At 38.9% G+C, this 26,524-nt stretch overlaps 1 protein-coding gene and 1 long non-coding RNA gene across 4 annotated transcripts in view; one reads left to right on the plus strand and one right to left on the minus strand.

Annotated features, from left to right (window-relative positions):
- The window catches only part of LOC122558991, a 129,096-nt gene that overhangs the window by 73,572 nt on the left and 29,000 nt on the right, over nt 1-26,524 (plus strand). The window lies entirely within an intron of this gene.
- LOC122558990 (constitutive coactivator of PPAR-gamma-like protein 1 homolog) overlaps nt 1-26,524 on the minus strand; it is a 139,032-nt gene that overhangs the window by 48,247 nt on the left and 64,261 nt on the right. For 2 of the 3 annotated variants that reach the window (XM_043708019.1, XM_043708021.1), the window contains exons 6-9: nt 24,167-24,267; nt 19,089-19,405; nt 17,349-17,472; nt 5,329-5,571 (exon numbers count right to left, since the gene is read on the minus strand). In XM_043708019.1, coding sequence (XP_043563954.1) covers nt 5,329-5,571; nt 17,349-17,472; nt 19,089-19,405; nt 24,167-24,267 — 785 coding nt within the window. The remainder of the gene's footprint in view (nt 1-5,328; nt 5,572-17,348; nt 17,473-19,088; nt 19,406-24,166; nt 24,268-26,524) is intronic. The other variant, XM_043708020.1, reaches the window with a different exon arrangement.

The raw sequence follows: 26,524 nt of genomic DNA on the forward strand, positions 1-26,524 counted from the left end.
AGACACGATCAGAGACATCACGTACCCTTGCACCTGGGAGGCAACATACCAAACGTGAGTCTCTCTCGTTCCCACAAAACCGCCTATCTGTGCCACGAACTATCGAGTCCCCAATTACTACTGCTCTGCTCTTCTTCACCCTTCCCTTCTGAGTAACGGGGACAGGCTCCGTGCCAGAGACCTGAGCCCCGTTACTTACCCCTGGTAAGTCATCCCCCCCACAAGTATCCAAAACGGTATACTTGTTCTTGAGGGGAATGGCCGCAGGAGGTCCCTGCACTGGCTGCTTCCTCCCAGTCCCCCTCACTGTAACCCAGTAAACCTAGTTTACTCTTAGTCATCATCAAAGCAAACAAGGAGTCATCAAAATTGTTAGCAGGTGCCAAGTACGCTTCGATTGTACTGCTAGGACCACTTGACTCCAAATCTTCTTAATAGTTTTAGTTTCAGTGGGATTATTAGAGCTGAATTGCAGAGGTAATGTGCAAGTAACTGCCCATAACACCAAGGCAGCATTTACAGTAGAAAAAACACACTACTGGTTGAAGTTGTACTTAACACAAAGGAAAATGGCTGTAAGAGGCCAATTATTTCAATACCAGGACAGGATTTCCTCAGGACAGGGTCTCAGTGCAACCATTTTCATATTTTTCATCAAAAACCCACCACTAGTTCTGAGAGGAATGTACACTGAAGACCAGGACAACAATTAGACTTGGACTAAGAAGTGACATGCAACATTTTCCCTAGCACAAGTGCTAGGCAATGACCATCTCCATCAAGAGAGTGTCTGACCATTGTTGATTCTCCCATCACCATCTGGGTACAGGAGAAATCACCACTCAAATGAATGCCAACTGGACCACATGTATAAACATTGCAGCTACATGAGTGGGATAGGGAATGGGTACTTTATGGGAAGTAACTTGTCTCCAAACTCCCTTTCTCCACTTACAAGTCAGGAATATGAAGGAATACTTTTGTATTGCCTGGAGGAGTCCAGCTCTAACAATTATGATCACTGGTACTATCTACAACAAAGCAGTCTGCTTGGTATACACCTCATCCGCTATGTAGATGTTCAGTGCATAGCATCTACCGTCTGCATTATGGTAAAGTACCAGCTTTCTTTGGTAGCACTTCCGAAATCTAAAATTTCCAACATTATGAGGACAAAACAGCAGTGCATGGAAATTCAACCATAGAGGTGCCAGTGTTACACCAGGTTTATTTGAAATCACAAAGTTTCAGAGCTTAACCCCTTCGTCAGATGAAGTGAGAGAGAAGCACACAGAACACAATTTATGGGCAGAGAGATCAAAGATCATACAAATGGTGTGAGTGGAGTGTCAAATAGTAAGTCTCTACAAGTGACCAAGATTGTTAGATCATGTGAATAAAGTGTCAACAGCTTCAGTCAAATCAGTCTCATTCTTAGACACAAGGACGGACACCTCTAGATCTCACACTAATAAAAGCTCACGGAAAACCTCATTGTGCTGCATTTCTCTAGCTTCCACCCTAAACACTTGGAAGAAGTCATCCCGTATGGTTAAGCCCTGCGCATACACAGGATCTGCTCAGGTGAGGAGGAACGTGACGGATACCTAAAGATTTTGAAGGATGCCTTCATGAGATACAGTGCCCAACACATCAATTGCCAGTGTTGACATCCCACATCAAAAATCACAATGACTTCCTCAGAAAACAGACACAGACGAGTACCCTTCGTTGTCCAGCATTTCCCCAGAGCATTAGAATGCCATGTTCTTCGCAGCCTTCAACATCATCGACAACGACAAGCATCTCACCAAAATCATCCCACTGCCTCCAATTCTTGCTTTTTTCAACTGCCAACCCTTAAACAGACGTTTGCAGCAAACTACTTAGCCTGAATGTAGGTTTGCTCGCTGAGCTGGAAGGTTCATTTCCACCCTACCAAGTAACATCTTCAGTGGGGCTCAGGCGAAGCACTGCTGATAAATTCCTGCTTTCTATTTATACGTTTGGGTTTCTTTGGACTGGTGATGTCATTTCCTATGGCGGTCAAGTATTTCCTGTTCTAAAAAAAGAGGATCGACATCACCACAGGAAATGACATCACCAACCCGAAGAAGCCCAAACATATAAATAGAAAGCAGGAATTATCAGCAGTGTTTTGCCTGAGGCCCGCTGATTCCTGAAGAAGGGCATGTGCCCGAAACGTCGAATCTTCTGTTCCCTAGATGCTGCCTGACCTGCTGTGCTGTTCCAGCAATAAAGTTTCAGCTTTGATCTCCAGCGTCTGCAGACCTCACTTTCTCCCCGCTGAAGATATAACCTAGTAGGGTGACAAAACGTCTGGAAATTAACCTTCCAGCTCAGCGAGCAAACCGACATCCAGAACATCAATTTGAGCTACAAATCTTCTCAAAACTCACTAAAACTCAGGACAACATTGATTACAATACCACACAACTTTGCCATGGCAACCTCTGCAAGGCATGTCAGATCATTGACATGGAAACTACCATGTTGGAACACAGCAGATACTCACATGACTCGACCAATGCTGTCTATCTCGCATGCCTATCTCAACTACCTGAAGGAGCAGTGCTCCGAAAGCTAGTGCTTCCAAATAAACCTGTTGGACTATAATCTGGTGTTGTGCGATTTGTAATTTCATAAACTGCAGGCAAGGATGCCCCGAGGCATTGTATATTGGCGAGACCATGCAGCCACTATAACAACGGGTGAATGGACACCATGGAACAATCGCCAGACAGGAATGTTCCCTCCCAGTCAGGGAATACCTCAGTTGTCAAGGACATTCAGCTTCCGATCTTCGGATAAGCATCCTTTGAGTGAGCCTTCGACGCGTGCAGAACAACGCAGAAGCGCCAAGCAGAAACGGAAAGTCATGAAGCCAGCCTCAACCATGATCTTGGGTTCATGTCACACTACATGTGACCCCACCACACTATTCTGTATCTGTAAAAATCTTCCTTCCTGTCCTGTTTTAACACCATCACCTTGATAAATTGTTATGATCTCTCAACCTTAATGAGTTTGTACAATTTAGGATTACTTATAACTTTGGTTAGACTCTCGGCATGCAAACCTTATTCCTATCATATTATTCCAGTCAAATAAAAACCGAAAGAACTGCACTCTGTAAATCAGGAGCAAGGGTTGCTAAGTGAGGCTCAGTGGGTCTGGCAGCAGCTGTGAGGAAAAATAAGTGTTAATGTTTCGGGTCCGATGACCCTTCCTCTGGTTTTTCTTCACAGATGCTACCTGACCTGCTGGATGTTTCCAGCAGCATCTATTTTTGTTCCATGTTATTCCAGTCATTTGGTTTATCTCCAGCACCACCTTATTTTTAATTTTTTGTAATTATTGCTGTACCTAATTTAATCTGGTTTTAAGTCATCCCTTCAATTGTTATTCTGCTGTTGATACTTTACTCACAGCATCTAACACACTTGGTCACCTGCAGAGACATCATGTGACATTCCACTCTCATCATTTGTATGATCTTTTGATCTCTCTGCCCATAAATCCTGTGTTCTGCGTGCTTCTCTCTCACTTCACCTGATGAAGAAGCTATACTCCAAAACTAATTGGACTATAACTTGGTGTAGTGTGATTTCTGACTTTGGGAGTTTAATCACCTAAAAGTTTTCCTGCAAGCCATATGCCTACCTTGGAACTACAATCACTATTCCTTCATTGTTGCTGGTTCCAAATTTTGGCACTCTATATCAATGCTCCCATTTATTCTTCCTTATGCACAGCCTTTTAATTTCAATGAATGGAACTGCTAAATTCTGAGAGGTCAAAACGTTGCCCTTGATACCTAGATGTCATGAATGAATTAAGAATATGTGCTTACAACATGTCGGTTGTAAAGAGGTCAAGACAGACCAGGTGAGTCACTTATTCCAGAATGCCTTGTTTCTACTCTGCTCTTGTAAGTAACAGTATTGACGTGGCTGGTATAATCATATAGTGAACAATGGTTACCCTCTGATCAAGTTCAACCTCAAAACGTGAAGAGCAAGTTATCCAGTGACTACCCAATCTTCCACTAAATCCACTCCCTCTCCTCAACCATAATACTATGCCCATAAAGCCAGAGTGCTTGTTCAAAATACATATCTGCCCGTTCCTTTCACCCACTAAACAGATCATTGAATTTCTCTTTGTTCCCACGTGAACTGATAACAAAGGGCTGATTTTCTCTCAACATGCAGCCCCAGACACTCGGGTCTTTCAAACTTCTGCCCATTTTCAAAGTTCACTTTCCAAGTGCTATCACATCCTATTTTTCCACAACTCAGTCTCTGAAGTCTCCAATCAGCTCCCTGAAGCGATCTACAGCATCTAAATTATACCTCTTGGACAATGCACTATGGTCAATGCTACAGGATGTTATTATTTGTGATTTTGGTTCACACTATTTCTCAACATTTGGAAAAATAAAGGGGACAAGTAGACAGTAGGTCACAGAGCATTTGTAAAGGGAAGTAAATTATTATACTTTGAATGGGTATCAAAGAAATCCCTGATGCATGCTCATTCAGCCTGGGAAGTTAACATTTCCAATGGGCAGACTCATGCTGCCTGTAACTCCTCCTTGAATGTTTCTTAAACTGATCCCAACATCAGAGACTTGCATTAGATATACGCTACTTACTCAGATACCTACTTGAGAATTAATCTCTGAGATAACTCCATGATTAACAGAACTCAACCCTTATCATCCTTTAACACAAATTCTCATTCTCGATGAGACCAGTAGCCCCCAAACCCTCAATTGCTTCCTCCATTCCCCATTCTTCGAATCATTTTCGCACCATCCTCAGTCAACAAACCACTGCCCACTACTCCTAAGTGACTTACCACTACAATCTCACCATCCTCTCATCAATTCACTCATCCACCCCACTGAAATACTTGAGACTTTATTCACCTGATTATGGTAACTGATGTTGTAATGTAAGGATGTGTGCTCTGCGCAGTTCCTCTTTCCAACATGTCCCTTGAACATGTCAAGGCTTTTTTGCTACTACCAGGATTAGAATTCCTGGCTAAAATGGTGCCAAAAGTAAGTGCACACAGTGCCACCGTTGATTGGAACCTCTGGTCTTTTGTTTCTCTTAATACCACCAGTTACCATTTTCTAAACCAACTGTTTATATGACAATGAAGAAATGTGATTTGGGGGTCCAATTACATATCCTCAATTGCATTCCTAATGCCTATGTACTCAATTTACAGAAACCATGGTTTCTAATCAGCTAAGTGAAAGAAATCGAGTTTACAATGGGCAGTATTTAGGCCTACCTTTGTGAGCACCTGAAATACATATGGGTACATCAATCCTTTCCTGTGTCTGTGTTCAGCAACTCTTAGTACCTCTGGAGCTACCATTGGCACAGGAGGGGTGGTTATATCCATGTGGTTTCTTGTAGGCACTGATAGAAGAGATGGAATCTGTTCAGTGTTGATTTGGTTCAGCCTGCTTCCAGCTGCTACAGCTTTTGTATCCACTTGGCCTCCTGGATTGCCAGAGGGATCTTCCACCTGCTACATAAAGTATCATGAGTACAACATGCTATGGTCAAAGAACACAACCCTATTGAATAATATTTTCTGAACAATACAGATCTAGATTATAATAACCCACAGGCACTTTCAGTTACAATTTCAAATAAAAACAAAGAGAAATTAAAATAGCACTCTTGAGCGTAAAGCTGGAGATTAATACTATCGCATCAACAACCAGTAACTTTTACATGGGCACTTCCAGAGAAACAAAACTGACTTTTGCTCCTTGTGACCTTGAAATGAATAGTATCCTATGACTTTTCAAATTACCAATATCTTAGTGGGAAGCTCCACTAATTCTATTAAGGGAGACTGTAAACTACTAAATAGAGGGGATAGAGAGATCCTAAGCAGCAGAGACAGATAGATAAATGAGAAGAGTTTTGAATCTGAAAAGACAGACAGGAACAAGTCAGAGAACAAAATGACTCTGTAGAATTAAATTGCATTTATTTCAATGCAAGAGGCCTTATAGGTAAGGCTGATGAACTCAGGGCATATTTGGGAGCATGGGATTGGGATGTTATAGCTATTAAAAGAAACCTGGCTCAAGCATGGACAGGACTAGTAGCTCAATGTTTCAGGTTTCAGATGCTATAGGATAGAAAAATAGGCAAAAGAGGGGGAGTGGCATTTTTGATTAAGGAAAGCATTACTGCTGTAGCTGGAGAAGATACTTCTGAAAAATCGTCCAGTGAAAATGTATGGGTTGAAATTAGAAATAAAAAGGGAATGATACCTTGATTGTTCTATAGATCTCCCAATAGTCAGAGGGAAATTGAGGAACAAATATGTAGAGAGATCTCAGATGTATGTAAGAATAATATGGTTGTAATAGTAGGTGAATTAAATTCCCAAACATTAACACTATGGTAGTTCAAGTCAAAGGTTTGGATTGTGAAAAATTTGTTAAATGTGTTCAAGAAAATTTTCTTTATCAATAAGAAAATAATCACACTAGAGAAGGAGCAAAACTTGATCTTCTCTTGGGTAATAAGAGAGGGCAAGTGACTGAAATAATAGTAGGGGAACACTTTGGGTCTCGTGATCATGATTCTATTTGTTTTAAAATAGCTATACAAAACGACAAGCCTTTCATAAAAATTAAACCTTTTAATTGGAGTAAGGCAAATTTTAATGGTATGAGACAAGAACTTTAAAAAATTGATTGGAGTAGACTGTTCATAGATAAAGGGATGTCTGGTAAGTGGGAGGCTTTCAAAAGTGTCATAATGAGAGCTCTGAGTCATTATGTTTCCTTTGAAGTACAAGGTTAGGCTGGTAGGATTAGAGAATAATGGATGAATAAAGATATTAAGGTTCTGTTAAAAAAAAATTTAAATCATAACTTAGATGTACATAACTGGGTCAAATGAATATCTTGAACAATATAAAGAGTTGGAGCCTTCTTAAGAGGAAGGCAAAGAGATGATATGAGATAACCTTGGCAAATGAGGTTAAGCATAATCTAGAGAGATTCTACAAGTACATTAAGAGCAAGGGAGAGTAACTATAGAGAGAATGGGTCCCCTTAAAGATCAAAGATGTCATCTTTGTGTTGAACCTCAGGAGATGGGAGAGATATTAAATGCTTTAGTTTTTATTGTGGAGAGAGAAATGGAGGCTAGAGGACTCAGGGAAATAAATATTGATGTTTGTAAACAGTTCACATTACCAAAGAGGAAGCACTGGAAGTTTTAGAAAATATAAAGATGGATAAATCTCCAGGATCAGATCTAGTGTATCCCAGGACTTTGTGGGAAGTTAGAGAGGAAATACCAGGCCCCTTGCAGAAATATTCATATCATCCATCAATATGGGTGAGGTGTCAAATGACTGGAGACTGGCGAAAGTTGTGCCTTTGTTTAAGAAAGGATGAAATGAAAAGTCTGGGGACTAGACCTGTGACTCTGACTTCGGTGGTGGGTAAGTTGTTAGAATTGATTCTGAAAGATAGGATTTATATGCATTTGAAGCAGCAAGGAATGATTATGGATAGTAGCATGGTTTTGAACGGGGGGAATCATGTCTCCCAAACATGATTTTAAAAGAAGAAACCAAGATGATTGATGAAGACAGAGCATTAGACATTGTTTGCTTGGACTTTAGTAAAGCCTTTGACAAGGCTCCTCTTGGTAAACTAATTAGTGAAGTTAGATCGCATGAAATTCAGGGTGAGCTTGCCAACTGGATTCGAAATGAGCTTAACGGCGGGAGACAAAGAATGTTAGTGGAAGGTTGTTTTTTGAAATGAGAGCCTGTGACCATCAGTGTTCCACAGGGACCAGTGCTGGGACAACTTCTGTTTGTCATTTATATAAAAGGTTTAGATGAGAATATAGAAAGCATGGTTAGTAAGTTTGTGGCTGCCACCATGATTGGTGGTATAGTGGACAATGAAGAAGGTGGCAAATGAAGTTTAATTTGGATAAATGCGAGCTATTGCATTTTGGTCAAACAAAGACAATTAAAAGTAAGGCCTTGGGTAGTGTTGTAGAACAGAAACCTAGTGGTTGGTACATAATGTTTTGAAGTTTGCATCACATGCAATGGTTAAGGCGGCATTTAGCATGCTTGCCTTTATTGCACAGACCTTTCAGTATAGGAGCTGGGACATTATGTTGAACTTGTATAGAAAATCGCTGAGGCCTCTTCTGGAGTATTATGTCCAGTTGTGGTCTCCCTATTATAGGAAGGATATTATTAGGCTGGAGAGGGTTCAGAAGAGATTTACCAGATTTACCAGGACTGGAAAGTTTGAATTATAAGGAGAAGCTCGATAGGCTGGAACCTAGCGAGTGGTGACATTATGTGGATTTATAAAATCATGAGGGATACAGATAAGGTGAATGGTAGGTGTATTTTCCCTACAATAAGTGATTTCAACATTAGGGGGCATATTTTTAAGGTGAGAGGAGAAAGATTTTAAAAAGACATGGGGGCAATTTTTTTATTAACACAGAGTGGTTCACGTGTGGAATAAACTTCCAGAGGAAGTGATGGATGCCGGTACAGTTACAATGTTTAAAAGACAGTTATATAAGAAAATTAATAAGAAATGTTTGGAGGGTTGTGGGCCAAGCGCAGGCAGGAGTAAGTAGTTTAGTTTGGGATTATGGTCAGCATGAACTGGTTGGACCGAAGGGTCTGTTTCTGTGCTGTATGACTCTATGATTCCTTACGAACAAAGAAGAATGCACTTAGTTACTCTACATATCAACAAAGGATTACACGTTTTCTAAATTGCAACTTATATTTTTCAGCAGGCCATTATTCCTCATAATACATACTAGGACATGGATAAAGTGGTACTGAAGAATTCAATACAGGTTTATTACAGCTCACCAATATATAACATTCACAAGCACATCAACGTCTGGGCTCACATTAAGCTACTATATTACAAAGAACAATATACATTGACCAGCATATCATGCTTCAAATGATGGACTGCAATTTTTATACCCTCCAGTCTTTTGCCATGATACAGTCAACAAATCATGAGCATGTCTCTTAAGATATACTGGCATGCTATGTCTCTTTAAAGATATATGTCATAATGAGTTTGAGACAAAACACTTGCGCATTATTCCCTTTTTTCAAAGTTTAGAGAATAGCCTAAATGGCCACATATGGTTGTACATAGCATATGTTGTCAATTCCATAAATATACAAACAGGAAAAAGAGAGTTTATCAACTCAGTTGAACTTTATGTGCAGTGTATACAAATCCAACATGGGGTTTGTTGAATAATTCTGACAAATGGCAGCAGCCTGTACAACCAACACCTGTCAAACCTGAAGCAATGTTGTTTGGACAGTGTTGAGAGCGGACAAGTTCTTTTTAAAAAAATTGACTTGTGGGATGTAAACATCCCTAGCTGCCCCTGAGAAGGTGGCAGTGAATTGCCTTCTTGAAGTGCCACAGTACACATGCTGTAGGTAGAGCCACGATGCTGCAAGGAAGAGTTTGAGGATTTTGTCACAACAACATGGAAGTACAAGAGATACACTTCCATGAAAGAATGGAAGGGAACTTGCTGGTGATGGTGTTTCCACATATCTGCTGCCCTTGTTCTTCTAGATCGGAGTGGTCATGGGTTTGGATGGTGCTGTCTAAGGACCTTTACTGATTTTCTGGATTTCTTGTAGATGGTACATATTGCTGCTACTGAACACTGGTGGTGGAGCAACTAAATGTTTGTAGATAAAACTATAAGACTCTAAGAAATAGGAACAGGAGTAGGCCATTTGACCTAGAGTCCGCTCAATAGAAACATGGCTAATCGCACATTCTTTACATCCACTTTCCCACCCTTTCCCCACAAACCTTGATTCCCCTACTGATCAGGAATTGGTCTATCTCCGCCTTAAGTATACACAAGGATTCTGTTCCCACAGCTCTCTGTGGCAAGGAGTCATAGCCCTCAGAGAAGAAATTCCTCCTCATCTGTGTCTTAAACTGTCACTTCTTTATTCTGAGACTATGTCCTCTGGTCTTACTCCCACCCATGAGAGGGAATATTCTCTCAGCACTTACCCTGTCAAATTCCTTAAGAATCCTAGCTGTTCCAGCGAGATAATTCCTCATTACTCTGAACTTTAATGAGTAGAGTTCCAACCTCTTTAGTCTTTGCTCATTAGACAATCCCTCCATACCAGGGAACATTCTAGAGAACCTTCTGTGAACTGCCTCCAATGAAGTGATATCATTCCTTAAATAAGGTGACCAAAACTGCTCACTGTACTCCAGACGTGGTTCACCAGCATCTTGTACATTTGCAGTAAGAATTATTTACTCTGATACTCCAACCCTCTTAAAATAAACATTCCATTGACCTTCCTGACTATTTGCTACACCTGTTTTCCAGCTTTCTATCTTCTGTGTACAAGTACCTCCAAGTCCCTTTTACAGGCTTTTGCAATTTTTCTCTATTTAATTCTCCCTTCCAACATGAACAATTTCACATTTTCCCATATTATGGTCCATTTGCCAACTTTTCTCCCCACTTAATCTATCAATAATTCTCTGTAAACTTGGTATGCTTCTCGCAATCTGCCTTTCCACTTTGTGTTACCTGAAAATTTGGCTACAGTACATTCACTTCCTTCCTCCCAGGCATGAAAACATATTGTATACAGTTGCAGACCCAGCACTAATCCCTGTGGAATCCCACTGGTCATGGGTCACCAACCTGATTAAAAAAACTCTTATCCTCACTTGATGTTTCATGCCCATGAGCCAATTTTCTATCCATGCCAATAATACTATCTCCAACACCACAGGCTCTTTCAACTTAACCGTTTGTGCAGTACCTTGTCTAATGTCTTCTGCAAGTCCAAATACAATACATTTACTGCTTCCTCTCTATCAACTCTGGTTGTGACTTCCCCAGAAAACTCTTAACAAATTAGTCAGGCATAATTTTCCTTGCATGAAGCCATACTGACACTGCTGATGACATTATGATTTTTCAAATGTTCAGCTATTACTTCCTTAATAATTGATTTAAATACTTTTCCAACAATAGATGTGATGCCAATCAAGCAGGCTACTTCTTCCTGGATGGTGTCAAAGCTTGTCGAGTATTGTTTGAATCACACTTATCTGGGCAAATGGGGAGAATTCCACTACACTGCTGACTTATGCCTACAAAATGGCAGACTTTGAGGAGTCAGGACATAACTTACTTGCTGCAAGATTCCTAGCCTCTGACCTGCTCTTGTAGTCACAATACTAGTGACTAGCCCAGTTAAGTTTTTGGTTAATCGTAACCTGTAGGATGGTGAAAGTGACAGTGATGCTACTGAATGTCAAGGGGAGATAATAAGATTCTCTCTTGTGTGTTTTGTATATCCAACATGGCAGAGTTATCTCAATCATGCCACTTGTCCAAGACTTTGCTCTGCCAAGTCAGTGTGGTAGCTGTAGTGTAACAGCCACTTCATTTTAATTCATACACTAGTATCTTCAGTCCCTTAAATGAAGTTTTGAACTTGGAACATTCGGACCTTCATGGATAACTCCAAATACGACAGGCCAGAATGGCATACTTTTATCATTGCCCAGGAGATCAGATGCTTTGATATTGATATCGCTGTCATGAGCTGCCAACAGGAGAAAGCCAGCTCAACAATCTAGGTGGACAGTTACATCTTTTTCTAGATAGGTAAATCACTGCTGCCTTCATGGTATTGGCTTTGCCAGTATAAACAAATTTTGCCCGAAACGTCGATTTTACTGCTCCTCGGATGCTGCCTGAACTGCTGTACTCTTCCAGCACACTAATCCAGAATCTGGTTTCCAGCATCTGCAGTCATTGTTTTTACCTGAACAAATTAGCTGGCATTCTCAAAGAATGCCCTTGTGTAATAAACAAATGCCTCATCTCCAGCTCACCTTTTCTCATAAACAGTGCGCTACAGTTCTCAACATCTATGCCCCAATGGATGCTACAGATAAGTCCAAAGAGGAATTTTATGCCAACCTTGATCAGTCCCTTGACACAAACCACAATGGGCAACAAGCTGCTCCTCCTTGACTTCAATACCACAGTTGGAAAGGACAAGGACCTCTGGTGGATGTAATAGACAGAGAGGGGTTAAGAAAATCCAAGGTACCCTACTCCTGATAAAGTGCCTAGAATATGTCTTATCTTTTTCTCCTAAATAGCCAATTACAAAGCCTCGCTCCAAGCACTGGGACTTGCTTGACTCCATTACCATCCAAGAAAGAGACAAGGATATCATCCGTGGCATGACAGGAGTACAGAACTGCTGGTCAGAGCACTGCCAATATCACTCTGTCATCAATATGAATGCTGCAAAGCAGGAATTCCTTAAGGAAAATCAATGCTGAGGAATGCAGAGCTCTATTCAACTTGTGCTTCTCTGCCAACCTGATGACCCAGAGATACAGAATAATTGCAATTAGTGTATTCTCAAGGCTTCCTTACATCATTAACTGCAAAGATGTGCTTGGTCAATCCACGAGGAAGCGCTAACACTGATTGATAAGAACTATCAGGAGATCAAAGGCCTGCTAAGTTGCTTTGGGAGGCAATGCCTATTGCTATCATCACTGGACTGTTAATCCAGAGGCCCAGGGAATGTTTTGGGGGCCTGGTTCGAACCTAGCATGGCAGATGGTGGAATTTGAATTCAATAAAAGATCTGGAATTAAACGTTTCATGACGACCATGAAACCATTGTTAATTAGTGATTTTTGAGAACTATTGTTGATTGTCAGGAAAAACTCATCTGGTTTACTGATGTCTTTTAGGGAAGGAAACTGACATCCTTACCTTGCATGGCCTACATGTGATTCCAGACCCACAGCAATGTGGTTGACTCTTGACTACCCTCTGAGATGGGCAATAATGCTGGCATAGCCAGCAACATACTTATCCCGTGAATGAATAAAAAATGTGCAAGGCACTCTAAGTATGAACAGCAACCAGACATGAGAACTTGAAGCAACTTTAGAAATAGCTGAAGGTTGAGCTCGAGATGAGCTGACGAACGGGTGGTGGGTGAAGAAAGCACAGGAGGATTTAACACTTAGCCAACAACCATGATGCACGTTTTTCTTTAGCACAGTCAAGTCTATAGTCGATATACTCAGGGGCTCATACCATCGCTTGTCAAGAGTGGAGAGCACTCACCAAAGACAGAGAGGAAGTCAGCACTCACTAGAAGGAAGACTTGAAGGATTTCCTTAACAGAGACTGTCTTCAATGCAACTGTCCTTCATTTCATCTCACAGAGTACTATCAGCTGCCATTTCTACACAACACCATCCTGGCATGAGGTGAAAAAGATCATTCAACAGTTAAACAACGAGGTATCAGGAGCAGAGACATTCCCCACTGAAGAACTAAAATATGACCGAAAAGCAAGAAAGGTCTAAGTCTGATAGTGCTAACTACAGAGGAATTTCTTAGCTGCTTGTTACAAGGAAAATTATTGCAAGAATCCTCCTCTATTACCTTCTCCCCATGACTGAAGAGGTCCTTCCAAATTTGCAATGCAATTCCTCCCTCTAAGTGGCACAATGGACATTTGCTGTATAGTAACCAGAAATGAAATGCAGGAGACAGCACTGACCTTTGAACATAATTTTCCCTGACTTCACAAAAGCCTTTGAAAATGTCAGCTACGAAGGATTGTGAACCATCCTTCTCTATATTGGCTGCCCCAAAAGTTTGTCATTATCCCCTGCCTGCTCCAGCATAACATGAAAGATTCAAGAGATCCCAAGCAATAGATTCACCAAAGACTCAATTCATGATTAGTTTGGGATCAATGAAGGCTGCATCACCACATTAACCTTCTTCTTGATTTTCCTTGTTGCAATGCTCCACATCACCCTCAGCAAACACACTGCTGGAGTACAAAACAAACACGAACCTGTTCAATCACAAATGCCTGCAGGCCAAATCCAAGGTAATCTTATTCTATGTCATTGAACTCAGGTATGCAGATAATGCTTGCATCTGTGGACACTGAGCTCCAAACCATTGTCAACACCTGCACTGAAGCCTATGATATCATGGGCTTTACACTAAACATTCAGAACACAAGATACTTTACCAACCATCCTGGTCATCTGCACTGCCGTTGGTTGGCAAAATCTATGATGCCTTGGGCAGCATGAACCACTTTGACACTGCGATAAAGTTCAACATGATCTTCCGTGTGTCAGTGCAGCCTTGGTGTTTGAGGGTTACATGAAGACTGGGGCCTCAAACTTAGAACTACGTTCATGGTCTAAAGAACTGTTGAGATATTTACCCTTCTGCGTGTTCTAGTTTTTCAGCAATCACTACAAAACCCTGAAAAGATACCGCATCCACAAGATCCTTCTAATCCACTGGCAGGTGAGACACACCAACATTGCTTCTCCCCAGCATTTAAAGTATTAACTTCCACTCAATCAGTTCCACTGGACAGACCACATCAATTGTATGTCTGACACAAGGCTTGTAGCATTCCAGGGAGTCCACATTCTGCGCCACATGTGACAGAGACTGTAATTTGTATACTGGAGTCTTCAGTCACCTGAGAACTCACTTCCCATGTGGAAGCAAGTCATCTTTGACCACAAGAATTAGAAATAATCAGCTGCGAGGCAAGGTTGTACAAACTTGCCCACAGAGTATAAGTTAAGCTGGGGAGCCCTTCTCCATTAGTGTTGCATGAAAAAGCAGCAATACAATGCAAAAATCCTGTTTGGTTTCATGATACTTGCCAAGATTGGTACTTTAGTATAGATAGCAGGGTGTCTTAAGAACCAGAGCTTTGAGTTGGTAATTCAGCCCCTCAAGATGATTCGAAATGGGGTGTTCCCCACTTTGTATACATGCCTTGACGATTCAACTGAGGACTATTGGCATACAGAATCTGTTCCAGATACTAAAGGAACTGAAAACAGTGCTCATCATGTCAGTGATGGTAGTGTCAATATGTTGCAAAGTCAATGAACAATGGGAAATTTAGAGAAGTAATCTGTCATGAGGATGTACTCTTCCCATGCAATAATGAATAGGCAGGTCTGTTGCTTTTTGTTCAAGGAGTGGGTGGAACATATTGATGTTGAGGCCCCCATGTATTCATGAGTCACTGAATATCCTAATTAATCCTTGGCCAGTAACGGGTGATCTTGTGTTCAATACATTTGTCCCCAGTGTAATAACAACATAATATCATGGCATTGTTTCCTTTGGCATTAGGACCTACTCGACCATGAAAATGATTTGTGAGCTCCACGTTTGTTCCGACAAAGCCAAATAAATCTTCTCAAGTACTTCTTCAGGCTACTCTTGGATCATGAACTTCTGGAACTCGCTGCTCATCTTTGATAGCTGTCAATTACAAATTTTCATGCTGGTTCCTGTCAAAGTGTAGCAAATCAAACTTGAGAATGTCTGCAGTCTCGTAGTCACCAGTATCAAAATATGGATCAAGAGGAATATTTTGGTTTCTGTGGGTTGGGTGTTCTGCTCACAGTATCAAATGTAGCCATCCTAATACCTCGCTTATTCTTCAAATATGTCACATTCTTGGAACTTGACATATAACTCCAAATGTGACAGATCATTTCCAGTGGCACATTATCTGCTTCAATGGTCAACTAAGCATGTGTGAAACTGCATGGTGTCAAACATCAGAATTAATGCAGATGACAGCATTTTCAAACAAAAGACTGATGTTGACTTGGCACTTTTGTGATTAAATATTAATCCATGTTGTCATGCTGCTATATCAGGAGATGGTTATGGTTTTATTTTGTTTCATTCATAGGATGTGGGCCTCACTGGCCAGGATAGCATTTATTACCATCTTTAATTGCCCAGAGGGCAGTTAAGTGTTAACCACATTGCTATGGACTTGGGAGTCACATGTAGGCCAGACCATGTAAGAATGGCAGTTTTTTTTCCTGAATTACAATAGTGAACCTGGTGGGTTTTTCCAACAATGAACAATGGTTTCACAGTCATAATTAGGCTTCTATTCCAGATATTTACTGAATTCAAATTCCATCATTTGCCATGGCAGGATTTGAATCAGGGATCATGGTCTGCTTTTGTGTGACCAATGACTACAACACTTCAGCTATACAAACTCAGCTAAGCACATTCTCACTAATCCTATCCATATGACGTCTTGGTCAAATGATAGCTCAAATAGTAACAGAGCCATCCAAAAGGCATCTTAAATGTTGTATGCACTTGGGAAACTTCTGCGAATTGGACACACCAGGATCCATGCTTCGCACCTAGCTTCGAAAAGAATCTTGCTCCAGAGAATTTAGAATTTAATGCTTTCAGTGTCAGTATTTTTAAGTGTAAAGTTGAGGCATTTTTAATCTGGGCATACTCTTATGATGCTACTGGTGGTCAATCTTCCCAAGTTGTACCATTTCACTCTAGCTCATTCAGTTCTGATCAAGGTACTTCCTTAATGAGCATGCTCCATTCCCTTGGTGGATCAGTAAGTGAGCTTGCATCACCTTTAAAATGCAATACTGCATCACTCTTAAAATTTCCAATTGCTTCAAATCTATCTGGGTATAGGCACTTTGAGATTGTTGAGAGATTTGATTATATCACATTTGGTCTATTCATATTTGGTTTTCATCTCATGAAATGTGACTGATATCTGTACACAATGTTAGCCCTGCCATTGCTATCTACCAGGTACAAGATTTGGGGCAGCCAAGATGAGCTTGTAAATTGGCACTGCAGTGTGATTCTGCCAGTGCACAGAACTGGTGATCTACTACATGGTGAGATTCTCTCTCACAGGCTGCACAGTGAACTGCCATTTACTGACATTACTGTTTTACAATGCTTATACTATCCCTTCTAACACAAGGAATTAGGAACATGGATTAAGGTGCTATTGAAGAATCTAGCAAATGTTTATTAGAGTTCACTAACATATACAAGTATTACATTCACATGTACATCAGTATTTGGGCTCATGTTAAGCTATAGGTAAAAAAAGAGCAGCAAGTTTCTCTTAGTGTGTCATGCTTTTGGGATCCAAATCACACTGTATGATACATGAAGGTATTATGTGAACGTCTAATAAAAGGTATCCTGCCATTTTGATTGTCAGACAAAATTCAACAATTAGTAACTGAACATAATAAATGTACACTGTGACAATATTCTGAAAACTCTACATGCTTATATTGCTACATAATATTGATGTTAGTGTCTCTAATTAAGAACAATAATTAAGTACAATACCTTAGTTTCATTTCGAATGCAAACACCTTTCTGATGCCCTCCTCCAGATGATTTTTCTAGACCTTCAGACTGATTTCCAGACTTTTCCCAGGCTAATACATGGTGATGTATTTCAGCAACATGACTGAGAAAAACAAAATACAACAGATATTAAACTGTTCTGCTCAATACCAGATATCTGGCTGAAAATTAATTAATAATTTAGATTTTCAGATTTATATTTTCTCCAGCTGCATTCTCCCTCCCACATTTGTTCCAATAATTTAAGTATTTTCAAAATCTTTTGCATCACCAGAATCACTATCTATCACATTTTAAACTGCCCCAGCTTTTCCAAAAAGGATCTGCTGACACAGATACTCAATTATTTTCCTTGCTTCATCACTCTCCATTTGGTTTGTTCAGTTCAATATGTCGACACCTGATATGCTGAAGTACTGATCGTCAGTACTCATCTGGGATAAAATGCCAGAGTTTTTACAATATTTTGATAGTTATGCTCATTGCAGAAATGCAATTCAAATTAAAGGAATAGAACATTGCTACAAATACTGACTGGATCCAAAATTTTGAGACAGAAACTCAAATTACATGCTTTATAAGTCTTGATATAAAATCCATAAATCAAAACCAAATAAATCCAATGCATCCAAGTTCAAGAATAAACCTCACTGCATGCGAAGTTAAAAGCAAAACATAATTTAATTATAAAGATAACTTCATACTCAAAGGTCATAAAGCCGGTTTCCTAAGATTATCAGAATTACTTTTCTCTTCTAGATAATACTTCTTGTAAAAAAAAGTAACCACCTCATATATTGTGCCACTTTTCCATTTAAAAGGCACAAAATGTGTTTTAGAACTTAATGACTGATTGTTACTGAAAAAAGGACTATGACACCCGCATTGCATCCTTGGAACAAAGACGCTGACAGTATATATAAATGTTCATAGAAACAAAATCAGTTGGAAAATATTTAGTTATTCATTAGCATCTGACCAGTTTTGATCAGACTTATTTACATCATACTTACTTTCGAGTATTTTTTTAAAATATGAATATAAGTTAAAGCTGACTATTTAAATTTTCTCAAGGTTGTTGTAATATTTTAAACTAAACCCAAATACAGTTTATGAAAATTAAAGAACATGTTTCTTCCACTGAAAGGAGTGTATGCAAAATGAACTTCTCACGTGTGCTCCAATTTTTATAATTAATAAGACAATTATTAAATGGAATATTCTGCTCAGTTCAAAGCTGCTCCCAACGAAAGTTACACTATCATAATTTCAGGTTTCAATTTCTCCAAATTTCCTGTACTGATAAATTTAATTGGCTCCTTACATTATTTTCTGACATGATGCTACCTATTTCCCAGATTCTTTCAGAAAAATTCTGAGAGCTTTTAGTTGCACTGTAGTTGACTATGAAATGATCAACTTTTACAAACTGGTTTACAGTTTGACTTATTTGATCCAACTTTAATAATATGCTATTTTTAACTAATGTACTTCTGAATTGCAAAAAAACTCATGTAAAATCAGTGACAAACTCATGCTATGCCACACTTTACTCGAATACCTTCAATTTCTGCTTCAAATCACAAATAATCATGACCTATAGGATTGTCATCCTGTTATATGAAGAAACCTACATTTCATCAGAAAACAGAACTATGAATTTAACATCCTACAGTTATTCAATTTAACATTTTTCCCACAAAGGAATTAAAAGCTTACTTAGTAGCACCCCTATTTTCCTCATTGTCGGACGAGGATGATGTTGAAGAAGCAGGGAAAAATGGTGCCTCTATACCACAATGATTTGGACTCACAGCTGAAGCTGTAGAAATATTTGGTGAGGAACGTTCGTATAAAGGTGTATGCTTCCCTTCAGGAGGAATGTTGCTGTAATTGTTGTTGGATTCCAGGGCAAGGCTGGGGTCAGACAGGGCCGGCTGGTATGCACCTAATGGTGAAGGCTGATCTTTGTTTACCGAATATAAATCTGAAGTTCCTGGTCCTGAAGCGGTAGGTTGGCCAGCTAATTGTTGACCCTGACAGAATGAAACAAAATGTAATACCAAATAATTTCAGAATTGTTCTTAGTCTTTGAATATTTCTGAAATACAAATAACTATACATCATATCAGATGCAGTAAACCTATATGATTAAATTTCTTGCTCGAAAGCATTCATATGATTCAAAATTGTTTTGAGACATTTTGAGGCTGTAGAAGTGCACTATAAAGATGCAAGCTCTTCCTTCTTGTTTGGCAAAATACAAATGCTAACGAGATCAGATGGTAATCCAAATTTGAACTGCATTGGTGAAGATTACTTTAATTTGTTCTTGGTTGATGCAGCAAAAATCAGGCTTCAGGGTTGAAACTATACACTAGCTTAAACACATAAATAATCTATAAACAGCAAAATAATCTCAGGAAGATACATATGTGGCAACATTGATACTTGTTCAATTACCACCCTTAGATAAACTAGACAAAAGTTATAGTTATGAGAAGGTGCTTTCTGTATAAAACTAAATATATGTACTTTTGGAGGACTGCATTTGAACTTCCTTCCAATAAATAATGTTATCACTTCAAACACTTATCCAAATTTTCAACTTCCCTTTGGAATTTCCAAAGTGAAAATGTTAACTTTTTTTGAATGTTATGGATGACTAAGTGAACTGCTTTAGCAATTTAATGAACAGTCTGAAAACACCCAGAATCTGTAACAAATTTAGATTTAACTGTCTACATTTTTCAATTTAATTCTTTGACTTTGAATTTGGCTATTGAAAACACTAGCCTTCACCTTCGTTTATTTAAATCCTATTGTGGTGATTTGTTAAATTCTATATATATGAAATTTTGATATATTCAATATTTTTGTAGCTACTTTCAAAGGCAGTAAAAACTAAACACAATAAGGAGAAATTCTAATTAACAATAGTACTGAGGGAGCATTGCATTAATGAAGGTGTCATCAAATTAAAACTGATATGCCTGGCAGGGGAACAAAACAAATTTCAAAAGTGCCCTGGCCAAAAATTATTTCACCATAAATACCACAAAATAGAATCTCTTTATTTCTCTTATTACTGTTTGCAGTATACTGATGTCTGGTAAGTGATTGCATTAAGCATATCCAAAGTGCTACAATGGCTTTAAAACACTATTAATAAGTCTGTGTGCATTAATAGGGCTATATAAAGTTCTAACTTCTTTTCATCTCTGTGATAACAGAAATCAAAAATGAAATCAGTAAACAGCAATGATAAAGATAGCGATAATTTAATAATTACAACCATACCTCCCTGCAACCCAAATCTAAATCTTCAAATTAAAAACAGTTCTGAAGAAAAAGACATATATCCACATTACTTAACAGTATTCTTTTGATTAAAGATCAGGGTTGGTGAAATAAATTCTCATGCAAAAACTCCAATCAAAGTCAAAAACCCTAGCTTTGACTCTGATTTGACATATAAAGACTTATCTTTCAATCAGCTCTATTCTGAGAATTTCTAAATAGTAGCTTCCTATTATAAAACAGCAGAGTCCTGTACCGGAAAAATCAGGGCCAGTAGCAGAGAAAATCACCATTGATACCAAACCCTTTTTCACAGCAGCAAGTGCAATAACCTGCAGTTTAAATGTAAACCACTCACTTGACAGCTGTGAAATATCAAGTATGAGGTGTGGATTAAAGGTGATAGGTGGATAGGGAACCAGTTGAGTTAATGGCAAAGGGTAGTATATCAAATGGTGTGGTGTGGTGCAGCGCGGCGTGTGGGAAAAATAAGAGTGTTGGGTGTTAGGTAAGTGGATGAGTGATGAGGGATGTTGAAGGGTGACCTCCAAGTCCAGGAGTGTACTTGGGCGCTGGGGATCAATTATGTAGATTGTGATAGTCACAGTGGTAGAGGGAGCCATGAGGAAGAATTCAACGTTGCAACAATTTCTTAGAACAATATTTTTCAGATCCAATTGGGGATCAAGCTATTTGGACCTAGAGATGTATAATGAAGCAGGTTTGATAAATTATCACTGGAAAACAAAATTCCGAATGAAACAGTGACCATAACATCGTAAAAAAACAACATTCCGTTTAAAAGGAACAAAATTTGAGTCTGAAAAAAACTGTTCTAAATTTAAATATGAGGAATTACAAAGAAGGGCGGGCACAACCAGCTGGGGTGGATTGGGAATAGAGTTTAGCAACATAAATGGTCCAGGAACAACTGCAAATATTTAAGAAAATAGTTCATAGCTCACAACCAAGATATATAACACAGAGAAATAATGATTCCAGGAAGGTGTTAAGTCAACCAGAGTTACATCAGCGAAGTTAATGATAGAATCAAATTGAAAATAATAAATACAACATGACAAAGATCAGTGGTAAGCCAGAGGACTGAGCACATTTTAAAAAACTAACAAAGATGACCAAAAAGAAATTATAAATTTCGAAGCAATATCATGAGAATCAACAAGTGCTTCTATAAATGTATAAGGAAAAGAGTGACTAGATTTAATAAATACCCCTTAGAAAACAAGGCTGGGGAAATACTAATAAGGAACCAGGAAATAGCAGAGGAGTTGAATAAATACTTTACATCAGTTTTTATGCATAAGACGACACTAACAGCATTTCAAAAATAAAAATACTCAAGGGGCAAAAGGAGAAGATGAGAAAACATTACAGGAAACTAATGGGGATAAAGACAAGTAAGTTCACTGGACCAGATGGGATGCATTCTGGGATATTAAATGTAGCTGCTACAGAGATGCACTGGTGGTAATCGTCCAAGGATCTTTATATTCTGGAAAAGCCCAAGAAGATTAGAAAACTGCCAATTTAACATCTCCATTTGAAAAGGGAAAGAAACAAAAAAAATGCTATTGTCAGTCAATTAGCTTAACATGTTATTGGGAAAAAGTTAGCGTCGCTAATAAAGGATGTAATAACAAAGCATGTAGAAATATATGTGTGATCAACCACAGTGTGCACGGATTCACAAAGGGTAAATCATTCCAAACAAATTTATTAGTTTGTTTGAAGAGGTAACATTCAGGATAGATGAAGGGGAAGCAGTGATCAAAATATAATGGAAGTTTTAAAAAGTATGTTTGATAAAGTAACATAAGGTAGATGACTTACTAAGATAGGAGCTCATGGTATTGCAGGTAGTATACAATATTGAATGAAGGATTGGCTAACTATTAGAGGACAGGGAGTCTGGAGAAAGAGTCATGTTTACAAATGGTAACCTGTAACTAGTGGAGTGTCACAGGAATCATGACTTGGCCACAATTATGTGCAATATATGTCTTGTATGAGATAAATGAAACACTATAGCTAAGTTTGTGGACGACACAAAAATAAATGTGAAGCAATTGCTGACAATGACAAAAAGAATTTTCAGAGGGATATAGACAGGTTAACTGAGTGGGCAAAAACTTAGCAGATGAAGTATGTGGGAAAATATGAGGTTATGAACTTTGGCAGGAAGAATAAAACAGCTGATTATTATTTAAGTAGAAAAGACCGCAGGAAGCTGCAGTACAGAAGGATTTGAGAGTTCTCATGCCTGAATGACAAAACGTTAGCAAACAAATTTCGCAAGTAACAGAGAAGGCAAATGGAATGCTGGACTTTAGTTCAAAGGAATGGAATATAAAAATAAGGAGGTCTTAACTAAAACTATGCAAAACAGTTGTCAGATCACAGCAGAAATACTGTAACAGTTTTGGACTCCCTCTCAAAGGAAAGATATACTGCCATTGGAGGCAGTAAGTTCACGAGCTTATTCATGGGTATGTCTTATGACGAGGGGTTGTGTAGGTTGGGCTTGGAGTTCAGGAGAATGAGGCGAGTCTTCACTGAAATAAAGAAGATTCTTAGCTGACTTGATATTTGGACGTGGATGGCTTTTTCCCCCTTGTGAGAGAGTCTAGAACCAGAAAGCATTATGTTAGAATAAGCAGTCACCTATTTAGGAAAGATATGAGTATGAACTTCTTCTCTCAGAGGGTAATGAATCGGTGTTAAAACTTTACTCATAAGGTGATAGAAGCTGGGTCAATAAGCATATTCAAATCTGATATAGGATCACGCAGGAAAGAGGACGTGAGGATTATCAGATCAGCCAACTGCTTAAAGGCCCCATTTTAAATAACACTTTAAACAACAAGCATAATATCTGAGACTCTGATGAAAGTCTAGGTCACAGAGCAGCCCAAATATGAAAAAGGGACACCCATGTGTTCTTAATGTCACCCAAAAGGACAGTAAACTCTTCAGTAATCTTCACTGTAAACTCTGCACCTACCTCCCCATTCCAGAAATTGAAAGCAAGATCATTCTCTGAGCAAAAACACTTCATAACAACTGCTACCTTAAAAACACCACATATCTGGAATTAGTGCAGGGCAAGATTCAATAACCTTACTTGGGTATTAAATGCACAAGAACCAATCATCACCTCACGTCACTGATATCAAGACTGCTTGGCATATTTAATTTCCCACCATTTATAGTTTTATTGTACAACTTTCATCAATGGCCAAGATGCAATCTCTACACCCTCTGTTACAAATGAGAATGCCAATTGGTGTTTGGAACCAAATCTACAATGTTTGCATGTACTTGTACTTACAAAGTTACACATTACTAGCATTCAATTTTTGACCCAACAAGTTGTTCCTATTTTGGGGATTCAAGGGAATTACCATTCTTACTAAAATTGTGCCATACTGTTAAACTGAACTCAGGACTCAGGGATGTTTTAAATCAATCAAACTTACCACAGTCTTTGCCTGAAGATGGGATTGTGGAATGTTAAGCATCTGTGGATGAGGATAGTGTGGAACAATAGCTGGCACTCCAAATTGATTCAGTCTCATTCCTTAAGTGTAGAATAAAATTGAAAAGTTTTAACTCAGGGACCAGATTAACAAATGAACAATTGGTGTTACAGCTGAGTAGTATGTTATTACCTTTGATGTGATACGTTGTGAAAGTGCATGACACCTAATGCACACACATGCATACAGTTACTGAAGACAATTCCACTGCAGCACTTCACAAATACCAAAGATAAAACTGAAACACACACGCCAGGAATGAGAGAGAAAAGGAATGAAGACACACTGAGAAAAAAAGCTTGAAAACTTGGATTTTCACAAATTGAAAAAAAAACTGCCCAAAGTACATGAGATGCTACAACGAATATAATAGGTACCCTTTTAAAAAATACACTTTAACTTTAAAGATCGATTTAAAGACGAGATATTCTACAGAGTTGCACTGAATATAGCAGTTGGAAGGTCATGTTACAACTGTACAGGACATTGGTTAGGTCACTTTTGGAATACCGTGCGCAATTCTGGTCTTCTTCCTATAGGAAGAATGTTGTGAAACTTGAAAGGGTTCAGGAAAGACTTATAAGGATATTGCCAGGGGTGGAGGGTTTGAGCTGTTGGGAGAGGCTGAAAGGCTGGGGTTGTTTTCCCTGGAGCATTGAAATCTGTGGGATGACCTTACAGAGGTTTAGAAAATCATGAGGAGCACAGATATGGTAAATAGATACGGTCTTTTTTCTGGGATGGGGGAAGACCAGAACTAGAGGGCATAGTTTTAAGACGAGAGGAGAAAGACTTAAAAAGGACCTTACGGGCAACCTTTTCATGTAGAGGGTGTTGTGTGTATGTAATGAGCTGCCAGAGGAAGTGAAGGAGGCTGGTACAATTACAACATTTAAGGGTATCTGGATGGGTATATGAATAAAGAGGGTTGAGAGGGATATGGGCCAAGTGCTGTCAAATGGGAATAGATTAATTTAGGATATCTGGTCAGCACGGTCGAGTTGGACTGATGGGTCTGTTTCTCTGAGGTACACCTCTATGACTCGATATGTGTAATTGCTTTCTTGATAAGGCAAAAGTGCTTTGAGTAACTCAAAATGATTTGAAGATAATATTAAAATGGATGAGAGGACATTACAAGTTTTTACAGAAGGATGAGCCTCGTTGAATGGCCTCTCATCAAAAATCAATATTTCATTGCATATCTAAAATTAAGTGGACCAGCTCTAGGCACTCAACTGATAAGTCAGTACAGAATTGCTCAGTATAATTTTAAACAAATGACATAAATCCACAGGTCACTAAGCACAATTAACAGCTAGTACTCACTATTCAGCTGATTTAAACCATGAATGGTCAACTCTCTATGCAAGTGCAAACCATAAATTTAGATATTCAAGTCTTTACTACTAATTAAGGTAATTCTTAATTTAGATGTTGAATACACAATTACATTAATGGATAGCACGGTATAATGATAGACACTCCAAAATGATTCAGTCTCATTTCTCAAGTGTCACGCCATAAACTTATTCCTTAAGTTCCAATTATTCTTAATCAGATACAGAAGATACAATGACTTCTTTCAATCTTGTCTACTGCATTCACTGCTTACTTTACATTGGTGGGACCAAACACAGACTGGATGACTGCTTTGTGGAACACCTCTTCTCAGTCCACAGGAATGACCCGGACTTTCTGGATGCTTTACAAAAAATATGCTTACATTTCTGGGCCTGCTGTAAAGTTCTAGCGAAGCACAATGCAAGCTGAGAAACAACATCTAGTTTTCTGCTCAGGTACTTTACAGCCTCAAGGTCTCAAAGACTGAATTCCATAACTTCAGAACCAAGAAACGACTGCATTCCTTCTCCCACAGCCTTGTCTTGTTTACTTTGCTCTTAGTGGAGACCCATTTTCTTTCTTTCACATCTTAATTCACACCATTTTACATCTCTTTTCCTCTTTCACCACTATGAACAACACCTTTTTCTTCTGCACTCTCCACCATTACCCACTTAACCTCCTCTGCCTCTGTCGAAAGTACATAAAAAGTCATTTTCCAATGCCTTTTAGTTCTGAAGAAGTCATACCAAACGCGAAACGTTAACTCTGCTTCTCTCACCACAGATGCTGTCAGAGTTCCTGAGTCTCTCCAGATTTTGTGTGTTTGTTTCAGACAGAATTACAGGACCAATTATCGTATTGAAGCCAAAACTCAAACAAAGGTATAAAGCCTTGCCATTTTATGTGTACTAAAATTGAGACACTCAACTACCAGCCTAAGGAACAAATTAT

The sequence above is a fragment of the Chiloscyllium plagiosum genome, chromosome 18 (assembly GCF_004010195.1).
Source record: "Chiloscyllium plagiosum isolate BGI_BamShark_2017 chromosome 18, ASM401019v2, whole genome shotgun sequence".
NCBI lineage: Eukaryota > Metazoa > Chordata > Chondrichthyes > Orectolobiformes > Hemiscylliidae > Chiloscyllium > Chiloscyllium plagiosum.